Source organism: Crotalus tigris, unplaced genomic scaffold (assembly GCF_016545835.1).
Source record: "Crotalus tigris isolate CLP2741 ecotype Arizona unplaced genomic scaffold, ASM1654583v1 scf7180000024513.1755786, whole genome shotgun sequence".
Classification (NCBI taxonomy): Eukaryota; Metazoa; Chordata; class Lepidosauria; order Squamata; family Viperidae; genus Crotalus; species Crotalus tigris.
In genome coordinates, this window is record NW_024100685.1 from 333,061 (window position 1) to 355,987 (window position 22,927).

The window sequence follows — 22,927 nt, forward strand, 5'->3', positions numbered from 1 at the left end:
GGCCATCGATGGTGGCAGGACCATCAAAGCTTCTTGGCTGCTAGAACAGTGGAGAAAAATCAAGAGTTTGGGGGGGGGGAGCTGACTGTGGAATTCTCTCTAGTGGGGGGCCCTCCTGGTAACCCAAAACCAACATGAAGGGGGCAGGCCAATGGGTCAAGATGAGGACCTCTTTCAGAAGAACATCAGGCGCGTCTCTATGGCCCATCTCACCGGGAGACTGGTCTCCCCGTGGGCAACCAGCTGCCCAAGGAAAGGTCCTTAAGTGACCACCTTCAGCTGGAGAACGTCAAGCCACACAAGGATGATTCTGCTCTTCCTTGGAAGGGGGCGGCTGCGGAGGGGGCAGTTTCACTTCTGCAAAGCATGTGTGGTGAAGGCCAGATCCGTCCAGCATGTGACCTTCTTGGCAGGAAGAGCTCAGCTTTCACTTCTGATGGATGAAGGCCAGGGAGGATCATCCTGCAGAGACACAGAGAGAGAGAGAGAGAGAATGAGAGAGAGAAAGAAAGAGTAAGAGAGAGAAAGAAATAGAGAAAGAGAGACAGAGAAAGAGGCAGAGAAAGAGACAGAGAGACACAGAGAGATACAGAGACAGAGAGAAAGAAAAAGACAGAAAGAGAGACAGACAGAGAGAGAGCGATAGAGAGACAGAGACAGACAGAGACAGACAGAGAGAAAGACAGAGAGAGAAAGAGAGAGGGGGGATAGAGACAGAGAGAGAGACAGAGAGAGAAAAAGAGAAAGAGGCAGAGAGAAAGAGAGACAGAAAGAGACACACAGAGAGAGAAAAAGACATAAAGAGAGACAGAGAGAAAGAGAGAGGGGGGATAGAGAGAAAGAAAGACACAGAGAGAGAGGGATAGAGAGACAGAGACAGAGACAAAGACAGAGAGAGACAGAGAGTAAGAGAGGGGGGATAGAGACACAGAGAGAGAGAGAGACAGAGAGAGAGAGAGAAAAAGAGAGAAAGAGGCAGAGGGAGAAAGAGACAGAGAGACGAAAGAGAGAGACAGAGACACACAGAGACAGAGAGAAAGAAAGAGAAACAGAAAGAGAAAGAGAAAGAGAGGGGGAGATAGAGAGAGAGAGATACAGAGACAGAGAGAAAGAAACACAGAGAGAGACAGAGACAGAAAGAGAAAAAGAGACAGAGAAAGAGAGAGAGAGAGAAAGAGAGACACAGAGAGAAAGAGACAGAGACACACACAGAGAGAGACAGAGACAGAGAGAGAGGTGGAGACACTCTGACAGAAGACAGAAGACGCAGAGAGGGATCCCGCTGGTCTCTCTGCCCCATGGAAGGTCCAGAGGCTGATTTCACCCCATTTGGAGGTAAGGGGGCTGCTCTAGAAAAGCAAAGTAGCTTTGGAAGGAAGGGACAGTGACAGAGAGCCTCCGGCTTATGACCAAAACCAAGCCGAAAAATTTCTGTCGCTAAGCAAGATGATTGTGAGTTTTGCCCCGTTTCGCGACTTTCCTTGCCACGGTTGTTACGTGGGTCCCTGCACTTGTTAAGTTAGTAACACGGTTGTTAAATGGGTCTAGTCCCCCTGTTGACTTTTGCCGGTCAGAAGGACGCGGCAAAGTGACCTCCGGGAAGCTGCGACCATCATAAATAGGAACCAAGCATCTCAGTTTGGGTCATGTGACTCTGGGGAGGTTACCGCGGTTGTAAGTGTGAGAAACGGTCCTCGGTCAGGGCTGTCGTAACTTAGAACGGTCACTAAATGACTAATTGTAAATAATAATAATAATAATAATCATAATAATAATAATAAAGTTGGAAGGGACCTTGGAGGTCATCTGGTCCAACCCCCTGCTCAGACAGGGGCCAACTGTGCAGAACAACCGAGGCCTTCACGCTGCCATTAAGGCTATAAGAGAATAGAGGGGACCTTAGAGGTCTTCTAGTCCAACCCCCTGCTCAAGCATGAGACTCTACATCGTTCCAGACAAACGGCTGTCCAGTCTTTTCTTCAAAACCTCCAGCGATGGACAGAGTTGGTTCATTTTCCATCCTTTTCCATTAAAGTCACTAAACTGCTCTTTTGGGTCAATCTAGAAGGAGCTGATTGGGTTTTTTTTAACCAGTCAGAATGACACTCTAGTTCTGCCCAGCTTCTAAAGGGAATGACGTGGCTAACATAACCAGTGGAACAGTTGGCCACCAGAAGTTGTGGGCGCTCCATCACTGGAGGTTTTTAAGAAGAGGCTGGACAGTCACTTGTCTGAGATGGTATATAGGTTCTCCTGCTCGAGCAGGGGGGCTGGACTAGAAGACCTCCAAGGTCCCTTCCACCTCTATTCTATTCTCTATTCCTTCCTTCCTTCCTTCCTTCCTTCCTTCCTTCCTTCCTTTGGAAAAGAAATTGTCTCCAGAAATCGTGGGCGCTCCACCACTGGAGATTTTAAAGAAGAGACTAGACAGTCACTTGTCTGAGATGGTATAGGTTCTCCTGCTTGAGTGGGGGCTGGACTAGAAGACCTCCAAGGCCCCTTCCAGCTCCTATTCTATTCAATAAGGATGCTTGTATCTGCTGGATGGGATCCTTTATGTCAGGGCTTTTCAACCAGTGGTACGGGTATCACCTGTGGTACATTGGCACCTGGCAGGGGGTACGCGACCATCCTAGAAAAGTGGTAGCAGGGGAGGGGAATGAGCTGAACCGGTGGCAGCACCACACAAGCCTGAGCGAGAGACGGCTGGAGCTGCAGGGCTGTCAGGGCTCAGCGGAAGCGCCAGGATCAGCGCCAGACTCCAGCTGGACCTCAGCACTGATCCTGGTGCTTCTGCTGAGCCCAGAAGAAGCACCGATCAGCTGGAATGTTGCAGCCTCTCCAGGGTCTTGTGATTTCCATTCAGATGCTTGGCCACTGATTTGTATTTATGACGGTCACAGTGTCCCAGGGTCATGTGAAGGGACCAAAACCTGCTGCAACCACCCAGCAGACGGGGGTAACAAAAACCAAACATCCCCCATCCCACCCCCGCTGCCAATCCTCAACAGAAATGCTCACAACAATGAAAACCTCGGACAGAAGAGCGCGGGCAGGTGGGCAGGCGGGTGTCTTGCTCGGCTGTGGCTTGGGGGGCACCTTTTTCAGTGCCATTGCAAGTTTGAACAGTCACTAAGCGAACTGTTGTAAGTCAAGGACTACCTGTACTTTATCACTTTTTTCGTTTTTTTGGGGGGGGGGTCATCAAGTTTTTGACACCTTGCTAGGCGACTGGTGTACTCGGATGTTGCCCTATCCTAAAAGTGGCACAATGGGTGAAAAGGTTGAAAAGCCCTGCTTTACATGGGGCACGGACGGCTGGTGACCCCGTCTCTTCCTCTTGCGCATTTGCTCATCTGCAAAAGAGAACAGGAAGTCACTCCCAGAATGACAGTCCCGAGGACAGAAAAATTGCGGTCACAAGACCACAAAGGATCCTAAGCGCGACAGCAAATGGAAGAGAAATGGAAGAGAATCGTTGAGGCTCAGGGGTGAATTGTGAACTGTGGGGTCCTGGGTGGTCCCTGAGCTGGCGGTTTCCTCGGAGACATTTCGTGATAGGAGTAGGATAAATCGTCTGTGCTGGAAGGGTTTGTGTGGAGGAGGAGGAGGAAGAGGAGGAAGAGGAGGAGGAAGAGGAGGAGGAGGAGGAGGTGGAGGAAAAAAAACCCTAAATGGATGGAAACTAACCAAGGAGAGAAGCAACCTGGAACTAAGGAGAAACTTCCTAACAGTGAGGACAACTAACCAGTGGAACAACTTGCCACCAGAAGTTGTGAACGCTCCAACACTGGAAATTTTTAAGGCGAGGCTGGACAGCCACTTGTCTCAAATGGTATAGGGTCTCCTGCTTGAGCAGGGGGCTGGACTAGAAGACCTCCAAGGTCCCTTTTAGCTGTATTGTGACTAAACTTTCTTTGAATTTCCCTGCAGTCATTTGGGAATCGGAGAGCGATTCAGACTGGGAGGAAGAGGAAGATGACCAGGTAGGTGGCTCTCCAGAAGCTGCAACTCAGTCCCATCTTCAGAACAGGCCACATCAGACAGAGCGCACGACCTAATCTGGCTTCTTTGAGGATGTCCCCAAGGGGCTTTTTCAGGAGGCAACTGGACTTTCTTGTCCAGTCAGAACTGAAGAAGCTTCTGGGATGAGAAGCGAAACATCTTCAAAGAAAAACATGGAAGCCCAGTTGCCTCCTGGAAAAACAGCTTTGGGACAACCAGGTCCTGGAGGATGGAGAATCTCCACGGACTTTTTTGAGGATCATTCTTCAAATCAACTACTCGTGGACTTCAACTCCCAGAATTCCTGAGCCAGCATGGGGGAAACTTTGGCCCCTTCATGACTGGTGGATTTCAACTCCCAGAATTCCTGAGCCAGCCTGGCTCAGCTTGGAAACTCTCCCATTCCCCTCAGCATGGCTGGCTCAGGAATTCTGGGAGTTGAAGTCCACCAGTCATAAAAGAGCCAAGGTTGCCTACCTCTGGCCTAGCCTAGGCCACTTTATCACTGATGGGCTTCAATTCCCAGAATTCCTGAGCCAGCATGACTCAGCTTGGAAACCTCTCCCTTTCCCCTCAGCGTGGCTGGCTCAGGAATTCTGGGAATTGAAGTCCACCAGTCATAAAAGAGCCAAGGTTGCCTACCTCTGGCCTAGGCCTAGGCCGCTTTATGACTCGTGGGCTTCAACTCCCAGAATTCCTGAACCAGCATGGCTCAGCTTGGAAACCTCTCCCTTTCCCCTCAGCATGGCTGGCTCAGGAATTCTGGGAGTTGAAGTCCATGAGTCATAAAAGAGCCAAGGTTGCCTACCCCTGGTCTAGACCTGTTGATCTTCAACTCCCAGAATTTAAACAAAATAAAAAACCCAATACAGTAGCAGACCAATGTGAAGTCCGGTTCATTTTTACAGGAGACGGACCTTTCCCAGGAAATGGCAGAAACCAAAGAAAAAATGGCAGAAATTGAGCAAGGTACGTGTCCAGGCGTAGACACAGAGTGCGCCCTTTGCTTTTCTGCTTCTTTAAGCGGAAGGACGTGCAATGCTGCTGATTCAGGTTTTGGGGTGGAAGAAAGAAAGCTTCTGGGTCCAGGTGGAGGAGAAATGAGCAGTTCAAAAAGAGGGGGGTCATTTCTCCCCATCTAAAAATTCAGGCCCATGGCGGATACCAACTTGGGTATGTCTAGTTCAGGGGTAGGCAACCTTGGCTCTTTTATGACTCCTGGACTTCAACTCCCAGAATTCCTGAGCCAGCCATGCTGAGGGGAAAGGGAGGTTTCCAAGCTGAGCCAGGCTGGCTGAGGAATTCTGGGAGTTGAAGTCCACAAGTCATAGAAGAGCCAAGGTTGCCTACCTCTGGCCTAGGTCTAGGCTGCTTTCTGACTGGACTTCAACTCCCAGAATTCCTGAGCCAGCATGGCTCAGCTTAGAAACCTCTCCCCCCTCAGCATGGCTGGCTCAGGAATTCTGGGAGTTGAAGTCCACCAGTCATAAAAGAGCCAAGGTTGCCTACCCCTGGCCTAGTTTAACAAAAAGGACCAGGGGTGACATGATCCAAGGCCTGGAGACTAAAACGTACAAAATAAGGCTGCAGGACTTGGGTTTGGCTAGTGCAGTGGTGGCGAACCTATGGCCCGCGTGCCAGAGGGAGCACTCGGAGCCTTCTCTAATGGCACGCAAGCCTCGCTCTTTGGCTAAGTTTTCACAGGAAAAAGCCATTTCTCAAGCCAAAACAAGCCTCCGGGGCAAGTGCACTGTTTTCAGCTTTGAATTACAGTATATCAAACCTGACACCAGAAACAGACTAACACGTGACCTGAGTGGTGCATGTGTTGCTCTCAAACTTACAAAGTAAGAGCCAAGGTTAGACAAATGATCAGCATGCCTACAACAGCCAAAATCACATTCATTGTTCAAAAGCATGCCAAATGCAAACTTTTACCTTTCAGTAAAAAGTTGTTTGTATCCTTGAAAGCTTTGTTATTGTGTTTTTCTTGTTAAGGCAAAAGGTGTTAATGTATGAGTTGTTGTTTTTTTTTCTAAACTAAAACCTCAGTATTCAGATTAAATTGCCGTGTTAGCACTTTGCGATAAATAAATGGGTTTCGGGTTGCAATTTGGGCACTCGGTCTCTCAAAAGTTCGCCATCACTGGACCAGTCTAAAGAAAAGAATAGGGGGGGGGGACATGATAGCAGCATTCCAGTATCTAAGGGGCTCCCCCAAAGAAGATGGGGGTCAATTTACTCTCCAAAGCACCTGAAGGCAGGACAAGAAACAATGGTTGGAAACTGATCAAAGAGAGAAGCAACCTAGAACTAAGGAGAAATTTCCTAACAGTGAGGACAATTAACCAGTGGAACAGCTTGGGGCCCCCCCATGAGGGTTCCTAGTTTGGGGGGCTGTTGCTCTAACCCCCCCCCCTCGTCTCGCTCTTTCCACTCCCAGCTTCTCAAGCCCTCTTAGCTGAGTTGTCCACCATGGAAATGGAGTATGCCATTGAGAAGGCCTGCCGAGAGCAGGCGGAGGCCTTTGCCATCCAGGTGAGGAGGGGTCCCCTCCAACTGAGGGCCGGGGAAGACCCCCTCTACGCAACTCTGCCACCTCCTCTTGACTTCCACAGGTGAGCAGGGAGAACAAGAAGCTGCAGCGGATCAGCCTGGCGCTGCTGCCCAGGCTGGCCCTCCAGCAGGAAGATCTGGTGGGCTTGAGCGACGGTGAAGAAGGCGCCGCTCCTGACTCTGCGCTGGATCCGATGGGCAGGTGCCTTCAGCAGGTCAAAGGTGAGCCAGGGGGTCCTCCTCCTCCTCTCTTCTGCCCAGGTGAAAAGACCCCTGGAAGGGAGAGTGGATGTGCTGCGAGGAAGGGGGGGGAAGCGAAGTCTACCGATGTAGAAATAAAAAGTAAAGGTAAACTGAATAATAGGTTTAGGACCACAGCCATTCCTTCTTTCGCCATTTCCTTTATTTTTTCTTCCTCCCTCCCTTCTTTCCTTTCTCCCTCCCTCCCTTCATTCCTTCCTTCTTGTCTCTCCTTCCTTTCTTCTTCATGCCTTCCTTCCTCCTTCTCCCTTTCTACCTTTTCTCCTCTCTTCCCTTTTTCTATCCTCCCTCCCTTTCATTCCTTCCTTCTTGTCTTTCTTCCTTCCTTCCTGCTTCTTTCCTTTCTACCTTTTCTCCTCTTCTCTTTTTCTATCCTCCCTCCGTTTCATTCCTTCCTTCTTGTCTCTTTCTTCCTTCCTGCTTTTCCTTTCCTCCCTCTCCCTTTCTACCTTTTCTCTCTTCCCTTTTTCTATCCTCCCTCCCTTTCATTCGTTCCTTGTCTCTTTCCTTTCTTCATTCCTTCATTCTTCCTTCTTTCCTCTCTCCCTTCCTACCTTCTTTCTTTCTCTCCTTTTCTTTTTCTCTCTCCTTCTTCCTTTTTTCTTTCTCTCCCTCTCCCTTCCTTTCTTTCCCTCCCTCTCTCCGTTTCTTTTTCTTTCTTTCTCTTTCTCTTTCATTCTTTCTTTTTCTTCTTTTCTTTCCCTTTCCTTTTTCTTCCAGAGCTTGGTGTGGTGTTTTTCTTAGCTCTGCTTCACTCCAGCCCCTCGCAATCCACACCAGGCCCTCCCCATTTTTTTTTTTTAAAAAAGCTGCTTTATTCTTCCAAACGAGAAGAGGAGATCCTTGGAAATGAGGTCCACCAGTCTAGCATCCTCTTGACCTCCAAGAGGGACTCCTTGAGTGGTTGCCCCCCCCCCAGGTCCCAGATGCTTCTACAAGATAACAGGGTCTTCCTTTGCTCCAGACCTCCAACTCAAGGTGTCAGGGCTGCTGGAGGAGAAGAAGGAATTGACCACGCAGGTGAAGGAGCTCCTGGCTCTTGTGGGAAAGCTCCAGCATCAGGTATGATGGATCAGGGCCTGCGGTGGTGTTTCTCAACCTTGTCTCCTGTAAGATGGGTGGACTTCAGCTCCCAGAATTCCCCAGCCAGGTGGAGAAACCCTGGCCTAGAGATTTAAGGGGGGGGGAGCCAAAGGAAAGTTCTAGAAGCCCCAGGAGACCAGGGGTCCCATCTCAGATGTTCCTTCAACAGAAGCAAAGTTTTGACCCGTTACCCCATTCGCTGCTCAAACAGATTTAACGCGGGTGGGGAACACCGGCAATTTCCTTCCGGTGAACGAGGCCTCCTTTTTTTAAAAAAAAAACTTTTATAATTTCTTAACGTTCTATACATTTTCTGAGCGGAAAACTATGAAAAGAATATCGTTTGTCTTTTTTTTTCTGGCTTCCTTCCTTCCTTCCCTCCTTTTTTTTTTTTTTTTTTGAACAAAGCTAGAAGAGGAGTGTGCCGAGAAGCAGTCTCTGAAGGTTTTGAAGGAACACAATCGGAAGATGCTGAAGAGGGTCAAACAAGGTGAGTTTGGGACTCAGCTTTCTACCTGTTTGTCCCCCACTTACACATTCCCAGAGACAGGGAAGGAGATGAATCTATATATAGAAAGCTGGGTCCCTGGGAAAGGTTGGTGTGGGGTGGATTTTGTGCTCCTTCCCTTCCCCTTCCCTCCCACCTTCCTTCCCTTCCCTTTCCTTCTTCCCTTCCCTTCCCCTTCCCTTTCCTTCTTTTCTTTCCTTTCCTTCTTCCCTTCCCTTCCCTTTCCTTCCTTTCCCTTCTTTCCTTTCCTTTCCTTTCCTTCTTCCCTTCCCTCCCACTTTCCTTTCCTTTCTTTTCCCTTCCCTTCCCCTTCCCTTTCCTTCCCTTCCCTCCCACCTTCCTTTCCTTTCTTTTCCCTTCCCTTTCCTTCTTCCCTTCCCTCCCACCTTCCTTTCCTTTCTTTTCCCTTCCCTTCTCCTTCCCTTTCCTTCCCTCCCACCTTCCTTTCCTTTCTTTTCCCTTCCCTTTCCTTCTTCCCTTCACTCCCACCTTCCTTTCCTTTCTTTTCCCTTCTCTTCCCCTTCCCTTTCCTTCTTCCCTTCCCTTCCCTCCCACCTTCCTTTCCTTTCTTTTCCCTTCCCTTTCCTTCTTCCCTTCACTCCCACCTTCCTTTCCTTTCTTTTCCTTTCTTCCCCTTCCCTTTCCTTCTTCCCTTCCCTTCCCTCCCACCTTCCTTTCCTTTCTTTTCCCTTCCCTTTCCTTCTTCCCTTCACTCCCACCTTCCTTTCCTTTCTTTTCCCTTCTCTTCCCCTTCCCTTTCCTTCTTCCCTTCCCTTCCCTCCCACCTTCCTTTCCTTTCTTTTCCCTTCCCTTTCCTTCTTCCCTTCACTCCCACCTTCCTTTCCTTTCTTTTCCCTTCTCTTCCCCTTCCCTTTCCTTCTTCCCTTCCCTTCCCTCCCACCTTCCTTTCCTTTCTTTTCCCTTCCCTTCTCCTTCCCTTTCCTTCCCTCCCACCTTCCTTTCCTTTCTTTTCCCTTCCCTTTCCTTCTTCCCTTCCCTCCCACCTTCCTTTCCTTTCTTTTCCCTTCCCTTCTCCTTCCCTTTCCTTCCCTCCCACCTTCCTTTCCTTTCTTTTCCCTTCCCTTTCCTTCTTCCCTTCCCTCCCACCTTCCTTTCCTTTCTTTTCCCTTCTCTTCCCCTTCCCTTTCCTTCTTCCCTTCCCTTCCCTCCCACCTTCCTTTCCTTTCTTTTCCCTTCCCTTTCCTTCTTCCCTTCACTCCCACCTTCCTTTCCTTTCTTTTCCCTTCTCTTCCCCTTCCCTTTCCTTCTTCCCTTCCCTTCCCTCCCACCTTCCTTTCCTTTCTTTTCCCTTCCCTTTCCTTCTTCCCTTCCCTCCCACCTTCCTTTCCTTTCTTTTCCCTTCCCCTTCCCTTTCCTTCTTCCCTTCACTCCCACCTTCCTTTCTTTTCCTTTCCTTCCCTTCCCCTTCCTTCCCGTCTTTCCTTTCCTTCCCTTTCCTTCTTTCCTTCCCTCCCCTCCCACCTTCCTTTCCTTTCTTTTCCTTTTCCTTTCCCTTTCCTTCCTTTTCTCTTCCTCTTCCCTTCATTTAACTTCCTGGTTTTCCACAGAACTGTTCAGCCTTCTTTGCTCTAAAGACAGGTGAGTCTCACTTTGGCAAACCTTGACCACTAATCTTAGAACTGGGAATTAAAGCATGGAGGGCTGGGAAAGGGGGCTTACCAGTAAGGTGGTAACAGGATGGACCCCTCTAGCCACCAAGCCATCATTTCCCAGGCCTGGGAGACACAGGAGGGTACGGCTTAGGTGGCTCTGGATCTGATCCTGCAAAGCAATTCTGTTCTTCACTCGGCTTTCAGGGTCGAAGGCTGGACTAGAACTCACCGTCTCCTGGTGGCTGGCCCAAAGTCACCCAGCTGGCTTTCGTAACTATGCCTAAGGTGGCACTAGAACTCACCATCTCCTGGTGCCCAAAGTCATCCAGCTGGCTTTCATATCTGCGTCTAAGGCAGGACTAGAACTCACCATCTCCTGGTGATTGGCCCAAGTCATCCAGCTAGTTTTCATATCTGTGTCTAAGGCAGGACTAGAACTCACCGTCTCCTGGCAATTGGCCCAAAGTCATCCAGCTGGCTTTCATATCTGCGTCTAAAGCAGGACTAGAACTCACCGTCTCCTGGTGATTGGTACCCAAAGTCATCCAGCTAGTTTTCATATCTGTGTCTAAGGCAGGACTAGAACTCACCGTCTCCTGGCGATTGGCCCAAAGTCATCCAGCTGGCTTTCATATCTGCGTCTAAGGCAGGACTAGAACTCACCATCTCCTGGTGATTGGCCCAAGTCATCCAGCTAGTTTTCATATCTGTGTCTAAGGCAGGACTAGAACTCACCGTCTCCTGGTGATTGACCCAAAGTCATCCAGCTAGTTTTCATATCTGTGTCTAAAGCAGGACTAGAACTCACCATCTCCTGGTGCCCAAAGTCATCCAGCTGGCTTTCATATCTGTGTCTAAAGCAGGACTAGAACTCACCGTCTCCTGGCGATTGGCCCAAAGTCATCCAGCTAGTTTTCATATCTGCGTCTAAAGCAGGACTAGAACTCACCGTCTCCTGGTGATTGACCCAAAGTCATCCAGCTAGTTTTCATATCTGTGTCTAAAGCAGGACTAGAACTCACCGTCTCCTGGTGCCCAAAGTCATCCAGCTGGCTTTCATATCTGCGTCTAAAGCAGGACTAGAACTCACCATCTCCTGGTGATTGGCCCAAGTCATCCAGCTAGTTTTCATATCTGTGTCTAAGGCAGGACTAGAACTCACCGTCTCCTGGCGATTGGCCCAAAGTCATCCAGCTGGCTTTCATATCTGCGTCTAAAGCAGGACTAGAACTCACCGTCTCCTGGTGATTGACCCAAAGTCATCCAGCTAGTTTTCATATCTGTGTCTAAGGCAGGACTAGAACTCACCGTCTCCTGGCGATTGGCCCAAAGTCATCCAGCTGGCTTTCATATCTGCGTCTAAAGCAGGACTAGAACTCACCGTCTCCTGGTGATTGACCCAAAGTCATCCAGCTAGTTTTCATATCTGTGTCTAAGGCAGGACTAGAACTCACCGTCTCCTGGCGATTGGCCCAAAGTCATCCAGCTGGTTTTCATATCTGTGTCTAAGGCAGGACCAGAACTCACCGTCTCCTGGTGATTATAATACTGTAATAGCTAATAGTAAAAACACGAGTAGGCATTAGGCCTCCTCCATCACTGTTGGGGAAGTGAAGATTATTGATAAAAGCTTATTCTGAAAGAATTCCTTTCTGTGGGAAGGGACGGATGAAAGTACAGTGGAAAAATTCACGAAGCGCCTATCTTATTAAAGAAATTCTCTTGTCAAAATCCAAAGGGTTCCTTTGGGTTGGATCTGACCCGGGTAGACCCAGACCCAATGCCTGTTTCTTCTGTAACCCCTCCAGCATCCCGTTTGGTCACCGAACAGTATGGCCGGATGTCGCGGCAGTTGGACATGGAGGAGAAACTGAGGCAGCAAGCAGAAATCTTTGCCCGTCAGGTGAGGTGGGGCGCACCAGTTCTGGCTGGGCACGTCTCTGTTTAGGCCAGGGGTGGGCAACCTTCGCTCTTTTATGACTGGTGGACTTCAACTCCCAGAATTCCTGAGCCAGCCATGCTGAGGAGAAACGGAGATTTCCAAGCTGAGCCAGTCTGGCTCATGAATTCTGGGAGTTGAAGTCCACGAGTCATGAAGGGGCTAAAGTTTCCCTCATGCTGGCTCAGGAATTCTGGGAGTTGAAGTCCACGAGTCATAAAGAGGCCTAGGCCTAGGCCAGAGGTAGGCAACCTTGGCTCTTTTATGACTCGTGGTCTTCAACTCCCAGAATTCCTGAGCCAGCCTGGCTCAGCTTGAAACCTCTCCCTTTCTCCTCAGCGTGGCTGGCTCAGGAATTCTGGGAGTTGAAGTCCGCGAGTCAGAAAGGGGCCTAGGCCTAGGCCAGGGGTAGGCAACCGTGGCTCTTTTATGACTCGTGGACTTCAACTCCCAGAATTCCTGAGCCAGCCACGCTGAGGGGAAAGGGAGAGATTTCCAAGCTGAGCCATGCTGGCTCAGGAATTCTGGGAGTTGAAGTCCCCAAGTCATGAAGGGGCCATAGTTCCCCCATGCTGGCTCAGGAATTCTGGGAGTTGAAGTCCACCAGTCATAAAAGAGCCAAGGTTGCCTACCACCACCACCACCACCACCCCGGTTTAGACTCTGGGAGAGGAATTTGTGGGTGTCTGAAAACTCTCAAGGACCCAAACAGCCGGGTGAGTAGGGGAGTACACGAGAGCAGTCATCCAATATTTGAGGGGCTGCCATAAAAAAAAGAGGAAGGGTCAAGCTCTTCTCCAAAGCGCGAAACTCATCAAGGAGAGAAGCAACCTGGAACTAAAGGAGGAATTTTCTGACAGTGATAATTAATTAATAATCATCATTAATTAAGCAGTGGAACAAATTGGTCAGCCCAACCAAAGAACCTCCAACATCACTGTCACCAAAACTGACAGGGCGAGTTACTTGAATATGCAGTAAATTGAGAGCAGGCCCCACTCTTCAAGCACTGATGACGTTCCCTAGTTGGGTCATGAAATGTCTGCAATGAAACAACCAAGCTCAGAGAGGACAAAAGGCTTCACAGTCATCCTCCTCCTCTTCCTCCTCCTCCCTGCAAACTCCACTCCCTTCTAGCACTGATGATGTTCCCTAGTTGGGTCATGAAACGTCTGCAAGAAAACCACCCAGCTCAGAAAGCACCAAGGACCCCACAGTCCTCCTCCTCCTCCTCCTCCTCCTCCTCCTCCTCCTCCTCCTCCTCCTCCTCTCTGCAAACTCCACTCCCTTCTAACACTGATGAAGTTCCCTAGTTGGGTAATGAAATGTCTGCAAGGAAACAACCCAGCTTAGAGGGAACCAAGGACCCCACAGTCATCATCGTCGTCCTCCTCCTCCTCTTCCTCCTCCTCCTCTCTGCAAACTCCACTCCCTTCTAGCACTGATGAAGTTCCCTAGTTGGGTCATGAAATGTCTGCAATGAAACAACCAAGCTCAGAGAGGACCAAGGGCCTCACAGTCCTCCTCCTCCTCCTCCTCCTCCTCCTCCTCCTCCTCTCTGCAAATTCCACTCCCTTCTAGCACTGATGATGTTCCCTAGTTGGGTCATGAAACGTCTGCAAGAAAACCACCCAGCTCAGAGAGCACCAAGGACCCCACAGTCCTCCTCCTCCTCCTCTCCACAAACCGCCCTAGCACTGATGATGTTCCCCAGTTGGGTCATGAAACGTCTGCAAGAAACGCCCCCCCCCCAGCTCAGAGAGCACCCGGGACCCCTCACCGGGCTTTCCTCCCTCCACAGATGCTGCTGAAGCAGAAGGAGGCCAACCGTCAGAGCCTGATCCTGATGCAGAACGTGGGAGCGGAGGCCCAGCTTCTCCTGGCCTTGGAGGACGTGGCCCAGATGACCCGGCGGCTGGAGGAAACGAAGATGGAGCACGAGGCCAAAGTGAGCTTCGGGAGGTCAGGGGTCCCCCTCTCCTCTCCCTTCAAAAGCCGAGCTCTCACCTGCAGCCGGAAAGCCCCCAGGGAGCAGAAGGGCCCCCCCCCAACTCTGCTAAGTGGGAGAGGGGAGAAGACGGAGCAAGACTCGGCACGGGTGGCAATGGGGTTTGAAGGCCAACCGGACCCAAGTAGGCAGCAGGGACTAGCCCCTTGGAATGACAAGCTGCCTTGAGTCTTCATTGGCAAATCCTGGCTCTGTGGTTTTCTCCCAGCCTGCTCTAGAATCGGGGAGGGGGGCCAGATTTATTTATTTATTAATGAAAGAAATCTACCTGGCCACCCAATTCAACACTGACTTACAACTTTTGCAACTGGGAATTCTGGGAGTTGAAGTCCACAAGCCTTAAAGTTGCCATGTTGGCTGAGGAATTCTGGGAGTTGAAGTCCACAAGCCTTAAAGTTGCCAAGTTGCCTGGGGAATTCTGGGAGCTGAAGTCCACAAGCCTTAAAGTTGCCAAGATTGGAGACCCCCCGGCTTACAACATTAAAAACCCACAACAACCACCAAACAGCCCCATCCTCAGTACGACAACCACATCAAGCACTTGTCAGGCTCCATCTCTTCGTGGTCCACAGGGCTGCTGAGGAAACCATATCTTCAGGGCCAAGTGGGGGCCAATTGCACCTGAAGGGGGATGAAGCTCCATAAAGAGGGGGCCACCAACGAGAAGGCCCTTGTTCCTGGTCCTATTAGATCAGGGGTCGTCCAACTTGGCCCTTTGATGACTTGTGGACTTCAACTCCCAGAATTCCTCAGCCAGGCACGCTGGCTGAGGAATTCTGGGAGTTGAAGTCCACTCCTCTTAGTCTATATCCGGGGTCTTCCCACTTGGTCCTTTGATGTCTTGTGGACTTCAACTCCCAGAATTCCTCAGTCAGGCACGCTGGCTGAGGAATTTTGGGAGTTGAAGTCCACTCCTCTTAGTCTATATCCGGGGTCTTCCAACTTGGCCCTTTGATGACTTGTGGACTTCAACTCCCAGAATTCCTCAGCCAGGCACGCTCAATTCTGGGAGTTGAAGTCCACAAGTCATCAAAGGGCTAAGTTGGAAGGCCCCAGGACTAGATGGACACCCCTAGTCTTCCTGTCCTGGGGGACCTTCTCCCCAGGGATTCAGCTGCAGGGCTTTGGACTCCGGCAGGTGAAGGACCTGGAGACCCAGCTGGCGGAACGGCCACTGCCAGAGGAGCTGGCCAGGCTGCAGGCCACGTTGGCCACAGCCGAGAAAGGAAAGGCACACCTGGAGCAGCGACTTCTCCGGGCAGAGGAGAAATGCGCCAGCCTGGAGCGAAAAGGTCAGAGGTTTGCTGGTCTGGCGTGGAGTCCAAGGAATTTGGGGGGAAGGAGATGCGAAAGAGGAGCACACCCAGAGCAAAGTGCCCTTGCTGGACCACAGGCTGGCCAGAGACACTTCAGCCTGGCCTGTTGTGGGAAACACCGCTGCAGGTCAGCTCAAGAGTTTGGATAACCCCCTTGACTGGTCCGAGACTTTTGGGGGTCCGGGTGCCCTCTGAGCTGGGTGGTTTCTTTGTAGACATTTCGTGACCCAGCTAGGTAACCTCATCAGTGCAATCCTTGAGAAATGAAATGTCAGAGAGAGCACCAAGGAGGTCAAAGTCATTTTCTTCCCCTCTCCCTCCTCCTTTCCACATCCCCCCCCCCTTCTAGCACTGATGGTGTTACCTTGTTGGGTCATGAAATGTCTGCAAGAAAACAACCCAGCTCAGAGACACCAAAGACCCCAAAGTCCTCCTCCTCCTCTTCCTCCTCTCTGCAACCCCCACCCTTCTAGCACTAGTGATGTTACCTAGCTGGGTCATGAAATGTCTGCAAGGAAACCACCCAGCTGAGAGACACCAAAGGCCCCAAAGCCCTCCTCCTCTTCTTTCTCCTCCTCCTCTTCCTCCTGCTCCTCCCCTTCTCCTCCCCTCCTTCCCCTCCTCCTCCTCCTCCTCCTCTCTGCAAACCTTCTAGCCCTGATGCTATTACCTAGTTTGGTCATGAAACGTCTGCAAGAAAGCCACTAAGCTCAGAGAGCATGAAGGAGTTCTAGTCTTCTTCCTCCTCCTCCTCCTCCTCCCCTTCTTCTTCTTCTTCTTCTTCTTCTTCTTCTTCTTCTTCTTCTTCTTCTTCTTCTTCTTCTTCTTCTTCTTCTTCCTTTTTTCCTTCTTTCCTTCTTCCTCTCCTCCTCCTCCTCCTCCTCCTCTTCTTCTTCTTCTTCTTCTTCCTTTTTTCCTCTTTCCTTCTTCCTCTCTTCCTCTTCATTTTTCCTCTTCCTTCTTCTTCCCCTTTCCTTCTTCCTCTCCTCCTCCTCCTCCTCTTCTTCTTCTTCTTCTTCTTCTTCTTCTTCTTCTTCTTCTTCTTCTTCTTCTTCTTCTTCTTCTTCTTCTTCTTCTTCCTTCTTCCTTCTTTTTTCCCTCTTCTTCCTCTCCTCCTCCTCCTCTTCTTCTTCTTCCTTTTTCTTCTTCCTTCTTTTTCCCCTCTTTCCTTCTTCTCCTCCTCCTCCTCCTCTTCTTCTTCTTCTTCTTCTTCTTCTTCTTCTTCTTCCCCTCCTCCTCCTCCTCCCCCCCCCTTAAAGTAATGAAACCTCTGCAAGAAATCCACCAAGCTCAGAGAGCATGAAGGAGTTCTAGTCTTCTTCCTCCTCCTCCTCCTCCTCCTCCTCCGTCTTCTTCCTCCTCCTCCTCCTCCTCCTCTTCTTCTTCTTCTTCTTCTTCTCCCTCTTCTCCTTCTCCTCCTCCTCCTCCGTCTTCTTCCTCCTCCTCCTCCTCCTCTTCTTCTTCTTCTTCTTCTCCCTCTTCTCCTTCTCCTCCTCCTCCTCCTGTCTTCTTCCTCCTCCTCCTCTTCTTCTTCTTCTTCTTCTTCTTCTTCTTCTTCTCCTCCCTCTTCTCCTTCTCCTTCTCCTCCTCCTCCTCCTCCTCCTCCTCCTTCTTCTTCTCCTCCCTCTTCTCCTTCTCCTCCTCCTCCTCCTCCTCCTCCTTCTTCTTCTCCTCCCTCTTCTCCTTCTCCTCCTCCTCCTCCTCCTCCTCCTCCTTCTTCTTCTCCTCCCTCTTCTCCTTCTCCTTCTCCTCCTCCTCCTCCTTTCTTCTTCTTCTTCTTCCCCTCCTCCTCCTCCTCCGTCATCATCATCTTCTTCTTCTTCTTCTTCTTCTTCTTCTTCTTCTTCTTCTTCTTCTTCTTCTTCCTTCTTCTTCTCCTCCCTCTTCTCCTTCTCCTTCTCCTCCTCCTCCTCCTTTCTTCTTCTTCTTCTTCCCCTCCTCCTCCTCCTCCGTCATCATCATCATCTTCTTCTTCTTCTTCTTCTTCTTCTTCTTCTTCTTCTTCTTCTTCTTCTTCTTCTTCTCCTCCTCCTCCTCCTCCTCCCTCTTCTCCTTCTCCTTCTCCTCCTTCTCCCCTCTTCTTCTTCTTCTTCTTCTTCTTCTCCTCCTCCTCCTCCTCCTCCTCCTCCCCCCCCCCGTAAAGTAATGAAACCTCTGCAAGAAATCCACCAAGCTCAGAGAGCACCAAGCTAAAAACATTCTCCTAAAAATATTGGTATCCGAGACTTGGTAAGGGAGGACGAGGGGACCCCAATAAATTGCTGCCAACGAAGCAAGACCCCCCCCACACACACACTCTGGTCGGGTCCTCACCCCACAGAAAGCCACGTGCCCGAGGTCTGGCCTCCTAAACGCTTGCCTTCTCTTGCAGTGAAAGTCCTGGAGGAGGGGGCTCAGCCCCCCGACGCCCCAGAGGAGAGCCCGGTGGTCCCGGTCCCCCCGCCACCCCCTCTGCCCCCTCCCACCTTCCCTGCAAAGGCCGAGTAAGTCTCTGACTCCCCCCCCCAACCCTCAAAAGTGGGGCTGGTAGCTTCTCATCCTTCCGTTCAGCCACGTTGGCCGGGAACACGGAGGGGCCGTTTTCCTCCCACCCGGAAGGCAGCAACCTTGTCCAGGTTCTACAGGTGGTCCTCGAATTACAACCATTTTGCTTAGCGCCCATTCACAGTTACGACGGGCACTGAAACAAAGGGCTAAAATTCGTTTTCCAACCTGCCGACTGTTGCAACATTTTCCCCATTGTCATTTAGTCAAAATTCAGATATTTGGCAACCGACTCCTACTTACGACGGTCGCAGCGTCCCCCGGGGGGGAGAGTCATGTGATCGATCCCCTTTGGTGGCCTTCTGACAAGCGGAGTCAATGGGGGGGGGGGGAAGCCGGATCCGCTTAACAACCGGGTTACTCACTTAACAACTGCAGTGGGTTCACTTAACAATTCTGGCGAGCAAGGTCGTAAAACGGGGCAAAATGTCTCGCTTGACAAATATCTCACTTAGCGACGGAAATGTGGGGCTCCGTTGTCGTCGTAGGCCGAGGACCATGCACTGTTGCTAGGCATCCCAGAAGAGCTGAATACGACAAGATCAAGGCCTTTAGAGGTTTGGGGGGGGGGAAGTGATGCTAGTGTGTGTGTGTGTGTGTGTGTGTGTGTGTGTGTGCACCCGTTCTGATGGGAAGCAAGATGGGGGTCTCTTCTCTGAAACAGCCCATTTCCCCTTCCTCCAATCCAAAAGACCCCCCCCCCAAATGAAGGGGGGGTGTTCTGGACCAATTAGTTAGATGGATCTGTATGTTTGAATGTTTGGCATTTATTGGGTTAAGCACTGTCTCCTTAAGAGATGGCTTATGGGTAATGTAGTTTAGCTATTCAGTTATCTTAAAAGAATTGAACCACCAATATTCCCATTTTAGGCCAAAGTCCCTTTTCCCAGTTTCAGCCAGTCCGGATTCCTGAGTCACCCAGGACTGGGCAGCTGGTCACCCCCGGGGAGGGGGGGCACTAGGGGGCTTCTGGGCAATCCGGGTCTGCTTCCTTTTGCTACGGAGAGTCCTCAGCTTACGACCGCAATTGAGTCCAAAATTTCCGTCGCTAAGCGAGACAGTTGTTAAGTGAGTTTTGCCTCACTTTATGACCTTTCCTGCCATTTTCAAGCTGATCCCTGCAGTCGTTAAGTGGGCCACACAGTTGTTAAGTGAATCCAGCGTCCCCCACTGACTCTGCTGGTCGCAAAAGGGGATCGCCTGACCCCCAAGGTGTGTAACCGTCACAAAGAATTGCCCAGCAGGCGAATTTTGACCACATGGCGGTAAACAGGCCGCAACGGTGGGAAGTAGGAAAACTGGTCCTTTTTTAGGGCTGTTGCATCTTCCAACGGTCATTAAATGGACAGTTGTAAGTCGAGGCCTAGCTGTAGCTCCCCAGCGTGCCTGCTGAGAGGCTTTCCTAGTGGTGCCCCATCCTTTCTTTGGGAGCAGCCAGAAGCACCAGGTGCTGCCCCCCCTGGGACGCAGGTGGCCAGGAGTGCTGGGTGAAGCCGGGGGGGGGGAGTTCTGGGGGGGAGGGGACTGCAGGGCAGGGAAGTTGGACCCCAGCTGGAAGGGGGGGGAACATCTGGAAAAGCTTGACCTTCCCCCTTTCCCTGCAGCCCCCTGATGGCCCTTCGGGAGAGGAAAGGCGCACAGCAGACAAAAAGGGGTAAGTGGGCAAGGGGGAAGCCAGGACCCCTGGCACTTGGCCCCAACACCCCCTCCCCCATGGATGGGGGATGGGATTGTTCAGAAAGTCTCCCCAAGGAGAGCCTTCTTCTGCTCTCATAACCTGGATGGATGGATGGATGAAGAAGGAAAAAAGGAAGGAAGGAAAGAAGAAAGGAAGGAAGGTAAAAAGGAAAAAGTGAGTGAGGAAGGAAGGAAGGAAAGAAGGAAAAGGAAAACGTGAGGAAGGAAGGAAAAAGGAAAGGGAACAAGGAAGGAAAAGGAAAAAGTGAATGAGGAAGGAAGGAAGGAAAGAAGGGAAGAAGGAAGGAAGGAAGGAAAAGGAAAAAGTGAATGAGGAAGGAAGGAAAGAAGGGAAGAAGGGAAGAAGGAAGGAAGGAAAAGTGAATGAGGAAGGAAGGAAAGAAGGGAAGAAGGGAAGAAGGAAGAAAGGAAGGAAGGAAGGAAGAAAAAGGAAAAAGTGAGTGAGGAAGGAAGGAAGGAAAGAAGAAAAGAAGGAAGGAAGGAAGGAAGGAAGGAAGGAAGGAAGGAAGGAAGGAAGGAAGGAAAAGGAAAAAGTGAGTGAGGAAGGAAGGAAGGAAAGAAATAAAGGAAAAGGGAAGAAGGAAGGAAAACGAAAAAGTGAATGAGGAAGGAAGGAAAGAAGGAAGGAAGGAAGGAAGGAAAAAGAAAAAGTGAATGAGGAAGGAAGGAAAGAAGGGAAGAAGGAAGGAAGGAAAAGTGAATGAGGAAGGAAGGAAGGGAAGAAGGGAAGAAGGAAGAAAGGAAGGAAGGAAGGAAGGAAAAGGAAAAAGTGAGTGAGGAAGGAAGGAAGGAAAGAAGAAAAGAAGGAAGGAAGGAAGGAAGGAAGGAAGGAAGGAAGGAAGGAAGGAAGGAAAAGGAAAAAGTGAGTGAGGAAGGAAGGAAAGAAGAAAAGGAAGGAAGGAAGGAAGGAAAAGGAAAAAGTGAGTGAAGAAGGAAGGAAAGAAATAAAGGAAAGAAGGGAAGAAGGAAGGAAAAAGAAAAAGTGAGTGAGGAAAGAAGGGAAGAAGGAAGGAAGGAAGGAAGGAAGGAAGAAGGAAAATTATAAAATTAGGAAGCCTCCATGTTTTGAGACAGCACAGATAGTCCTGCACTTATGGTCACAAATGAGCCAAAAATTTCTGTTGCTAAGGAAGACAGTTTTGAAGACAGTTTGGCCCCATTTTTACGACCTTCCTTGCCATAGTTGTTAAGTGAATCACAGCAGTAGCTAAATCAGTCACCCGGTTGTGAAGTGAACCGGGCTTCTCCCATTTGACTTCGCCTATCAGAAGGTCGCAAAAGGGATCAAGTGACACCCCCGCCTCAGGGAGGCTGCGACCGTCATAAACACGAGTCAGTCGCCAAGCATCTGAATTTTGATATCATGACCATGGGAGATGCTGTAATGGTCATAAGTGTGAGAACGGGCCCTAAATCCCCTTTTCCAGTGCCGTTGCAACTTTGAACGGTCACTAAATGAACCGTCGTAAGTCGAGGACAGCCTGTATATTAGGAAATACCGACTTACTAGTAAATCGGAGGGCCGATTTGTCCTCTCCCTGTGGGCAGGAGACCTCCGCTCGGACGAGGCCGTGGCCAAAGCCCTGGAGGAGATGATGGGCCGGATCAAGGGCGGAGTGGCGCTGCGGCCAGTGAGGCGGGGGGCCGAGTCCCCCTCCCAGGTAAGGCGAGGCCAGGGAGGGGGTCACAGGCTGGAGGGGAAAGGCAGGGGGGAAGCAGTCAAGGCGCCCACAAAATCCCACCGCGGTTCAGCCAAGTCAGGTAGTCCTCGACTTACGGCCACAATTGAGCCTAACACATTGCTAAGCGAGAGAAAGGCAGCTTTGCTCCGTTTTACGGCCTTTCTTGCCACAGTTCTTGTGTGAATCCCTGCGGCTGTCAATTTTAGCAACACGATTGTTAAGGGAATCACGTTTCCCCCCCCCCCCCCGCCGCCAAAGGGGATCACGTGCCACACACAACCCCGGGATGCCGCGCCCGTCATAAATCCGAGTCCGTTGCCAAGCGTCTTGGATTTTGATCACCTGACCGCGGGGACGCTGCAACGGGATTGTGTGAACCAAACGGTCCCATTTTCAGGGCCGTCGTAACTTTGGATGGGCACTAAATGCGGCCGTTGTAAGCCGAGGACTGCCTGTGTTTTCACGCCCTCTTCGGCATGGGGGGATGGCTGAGGAATTGTGAGAAGGCCACAATGTGGCAACCCCCCGTGGATTGTGGAACAGGGGTGGGTCTCTTCGGGGTCCCTCTTCCAAACGGCGTCCGAGCGAAGCGCCAGCTAACCGGATTTACCCCCCCCCCATTTTTCTCTTAGCCCCCGTCTGCCGCGGTGAACAAGCGGAGGAGCGCGGCCGTGGAGCTGCAAGACCTGCTGGTGAGAGTCAATTGTGGGTTTGTGTGTGTGCAAGACCTCGAGGGCAGCAGCTGACACAGGGAGTCCTCAATTTACGACAGTTTGTTTAGCGACCAACGTTACAAAGGCGCAGAAAAAAGCCACTTATGACCAATTTTCACACGACTCCCCAGGGTCACGTGATCAAAATTCAGACGCTGGACCACTGACTCACACTAACGACGGTCGCAATGTCCCGAGGTCGTGCGATTCCCCATCTGCCACAAGCAAAGTCAATGGGGGGAAGCCAGATTCGCTTAACGACCGTTTCACTAACTTAACGACCGCAGTGGTTCTCTTAAGGGCCAAAAAAGTCGTAAAATAGGGCAAAGCTCACTTAACGAATGTCTCTGGCTTAGCAACAGAAATTTTTTGGGGGGGGGGTCACTTGAGGTTGTAAATTGAGGACTACCTGCATGGGACATGGCCACTGTTGCATGCCACGTCCTCCTAGGACAGCAGGCACTGCGGAAGCCTTTGCCGCTCCCTCAGTTGGGGGAGCCTAGAAAGGGGTGGACGGCCCCTCAAAATACATTAGGAGAATCTCAAAAGCTGCTCACTCGTCCGCCAGCATGCATCCCCGTGGAAAGAGTGGCCCAGATGCTTCCTCTCCATCGTGGTGACATTGATTGCCGCCTCCGGCGCCAACTGGCTGCAAGAATCAAGCCACAACTGGCTTTCGTGGCTAAGGCGGGACTAGAACTCACCGTCTCCTGGTGATTGGCCCAAAGTCTCCCAACCTCCTTTCATGGCTATGGCGGGACTAGAACTCACTGTCTCCTGGTGATTGGGCCAGTCAGCCAACTGGCTTTCCTGCCTGAGGTGGGACTCACCGTCTCCTGGTGATTGGCCCAAAGTCACCTAGCTGCCTTTCATGGCTAAGGCAGGACTAGAACTCACCGTCTCCTGGTGATTGGCCAAAGTCACCTAGTTGGCTTTCATGGCTAAGGCGGGACTAGAACTCACCATCTCCTGGTGATTGGCCCAAAGTCACCTAGTTAGCT

General features: G+C 50.8%; 1 protein-coding gene across 5 annotated transcripts in view; it reads left to right on the plus strand.

Annotated features, from left to right (window-relative positions):
- Positions 1-1,147: 1,147 nt before the first annotated feature.
- The window catches only part of LOC120303922 (shootin-1-like), a 42,284-nt gene continuing 20,504 nt past the window's right edge, over positions 1,148-22,927 (plus strand). For 3 of the 5 annotated variants that reach the window (XM_039333868.1, XM_039333867.1, XM_039333871.1), the window contains exons 1-14: positions 1,148-1,335; positions 3,934-3,986; positions 4,914-4,974; positions 6,449-6,543; positions 6,624-6,783; positions 7,787-7,884; positions 8,314-8,395; positions 11,835-11,929; positions 13,767-13,913; positions 15,112-15,265; positions 17,661-17,772; positions 19,438-19,487; positions 21,080-21,192; positions 21,846-21,905. In XM_039333868.1, coding sequence (XP_039189802.1) covers positions 1,299-1,335; positions 3,934-3,986; positions 4,914-4,974; positions 6,449-6,543; positions 6,624-6,783; positions 7,787-7,884; positions 8,314-8,395; positions 11,835-11,929; positions 13,767-13,913; positions 15,112-15,265; positions 17,661-17,772; positions 19,438-19,487; positions 21,080-21,192; positions 21,846-21,905 — 1,317 coding nt within the window. In that variant the 5' untranslated portion in view covers positions 1,148-1,298. The remainder of the gene's footprint in view (positions 1,336-3,933; positions 3,987-4,913; positions 4,975-6,448; positions 6,544-6,623; positions 6,784-7,786; positions 7,885-8,313; positions 8,396-11,834; positions 11,930-13,766; positions 13,914-15,111; positions 15,266-17,660; positions 17,773-19,437; positions 19,488-21,079; positions 21,193-21,845; positions 21,906-22,927) is intronic. The other 2 variants (XM_039333870.1, XM_039333869.1) reach the window with 2 other exon arrangements.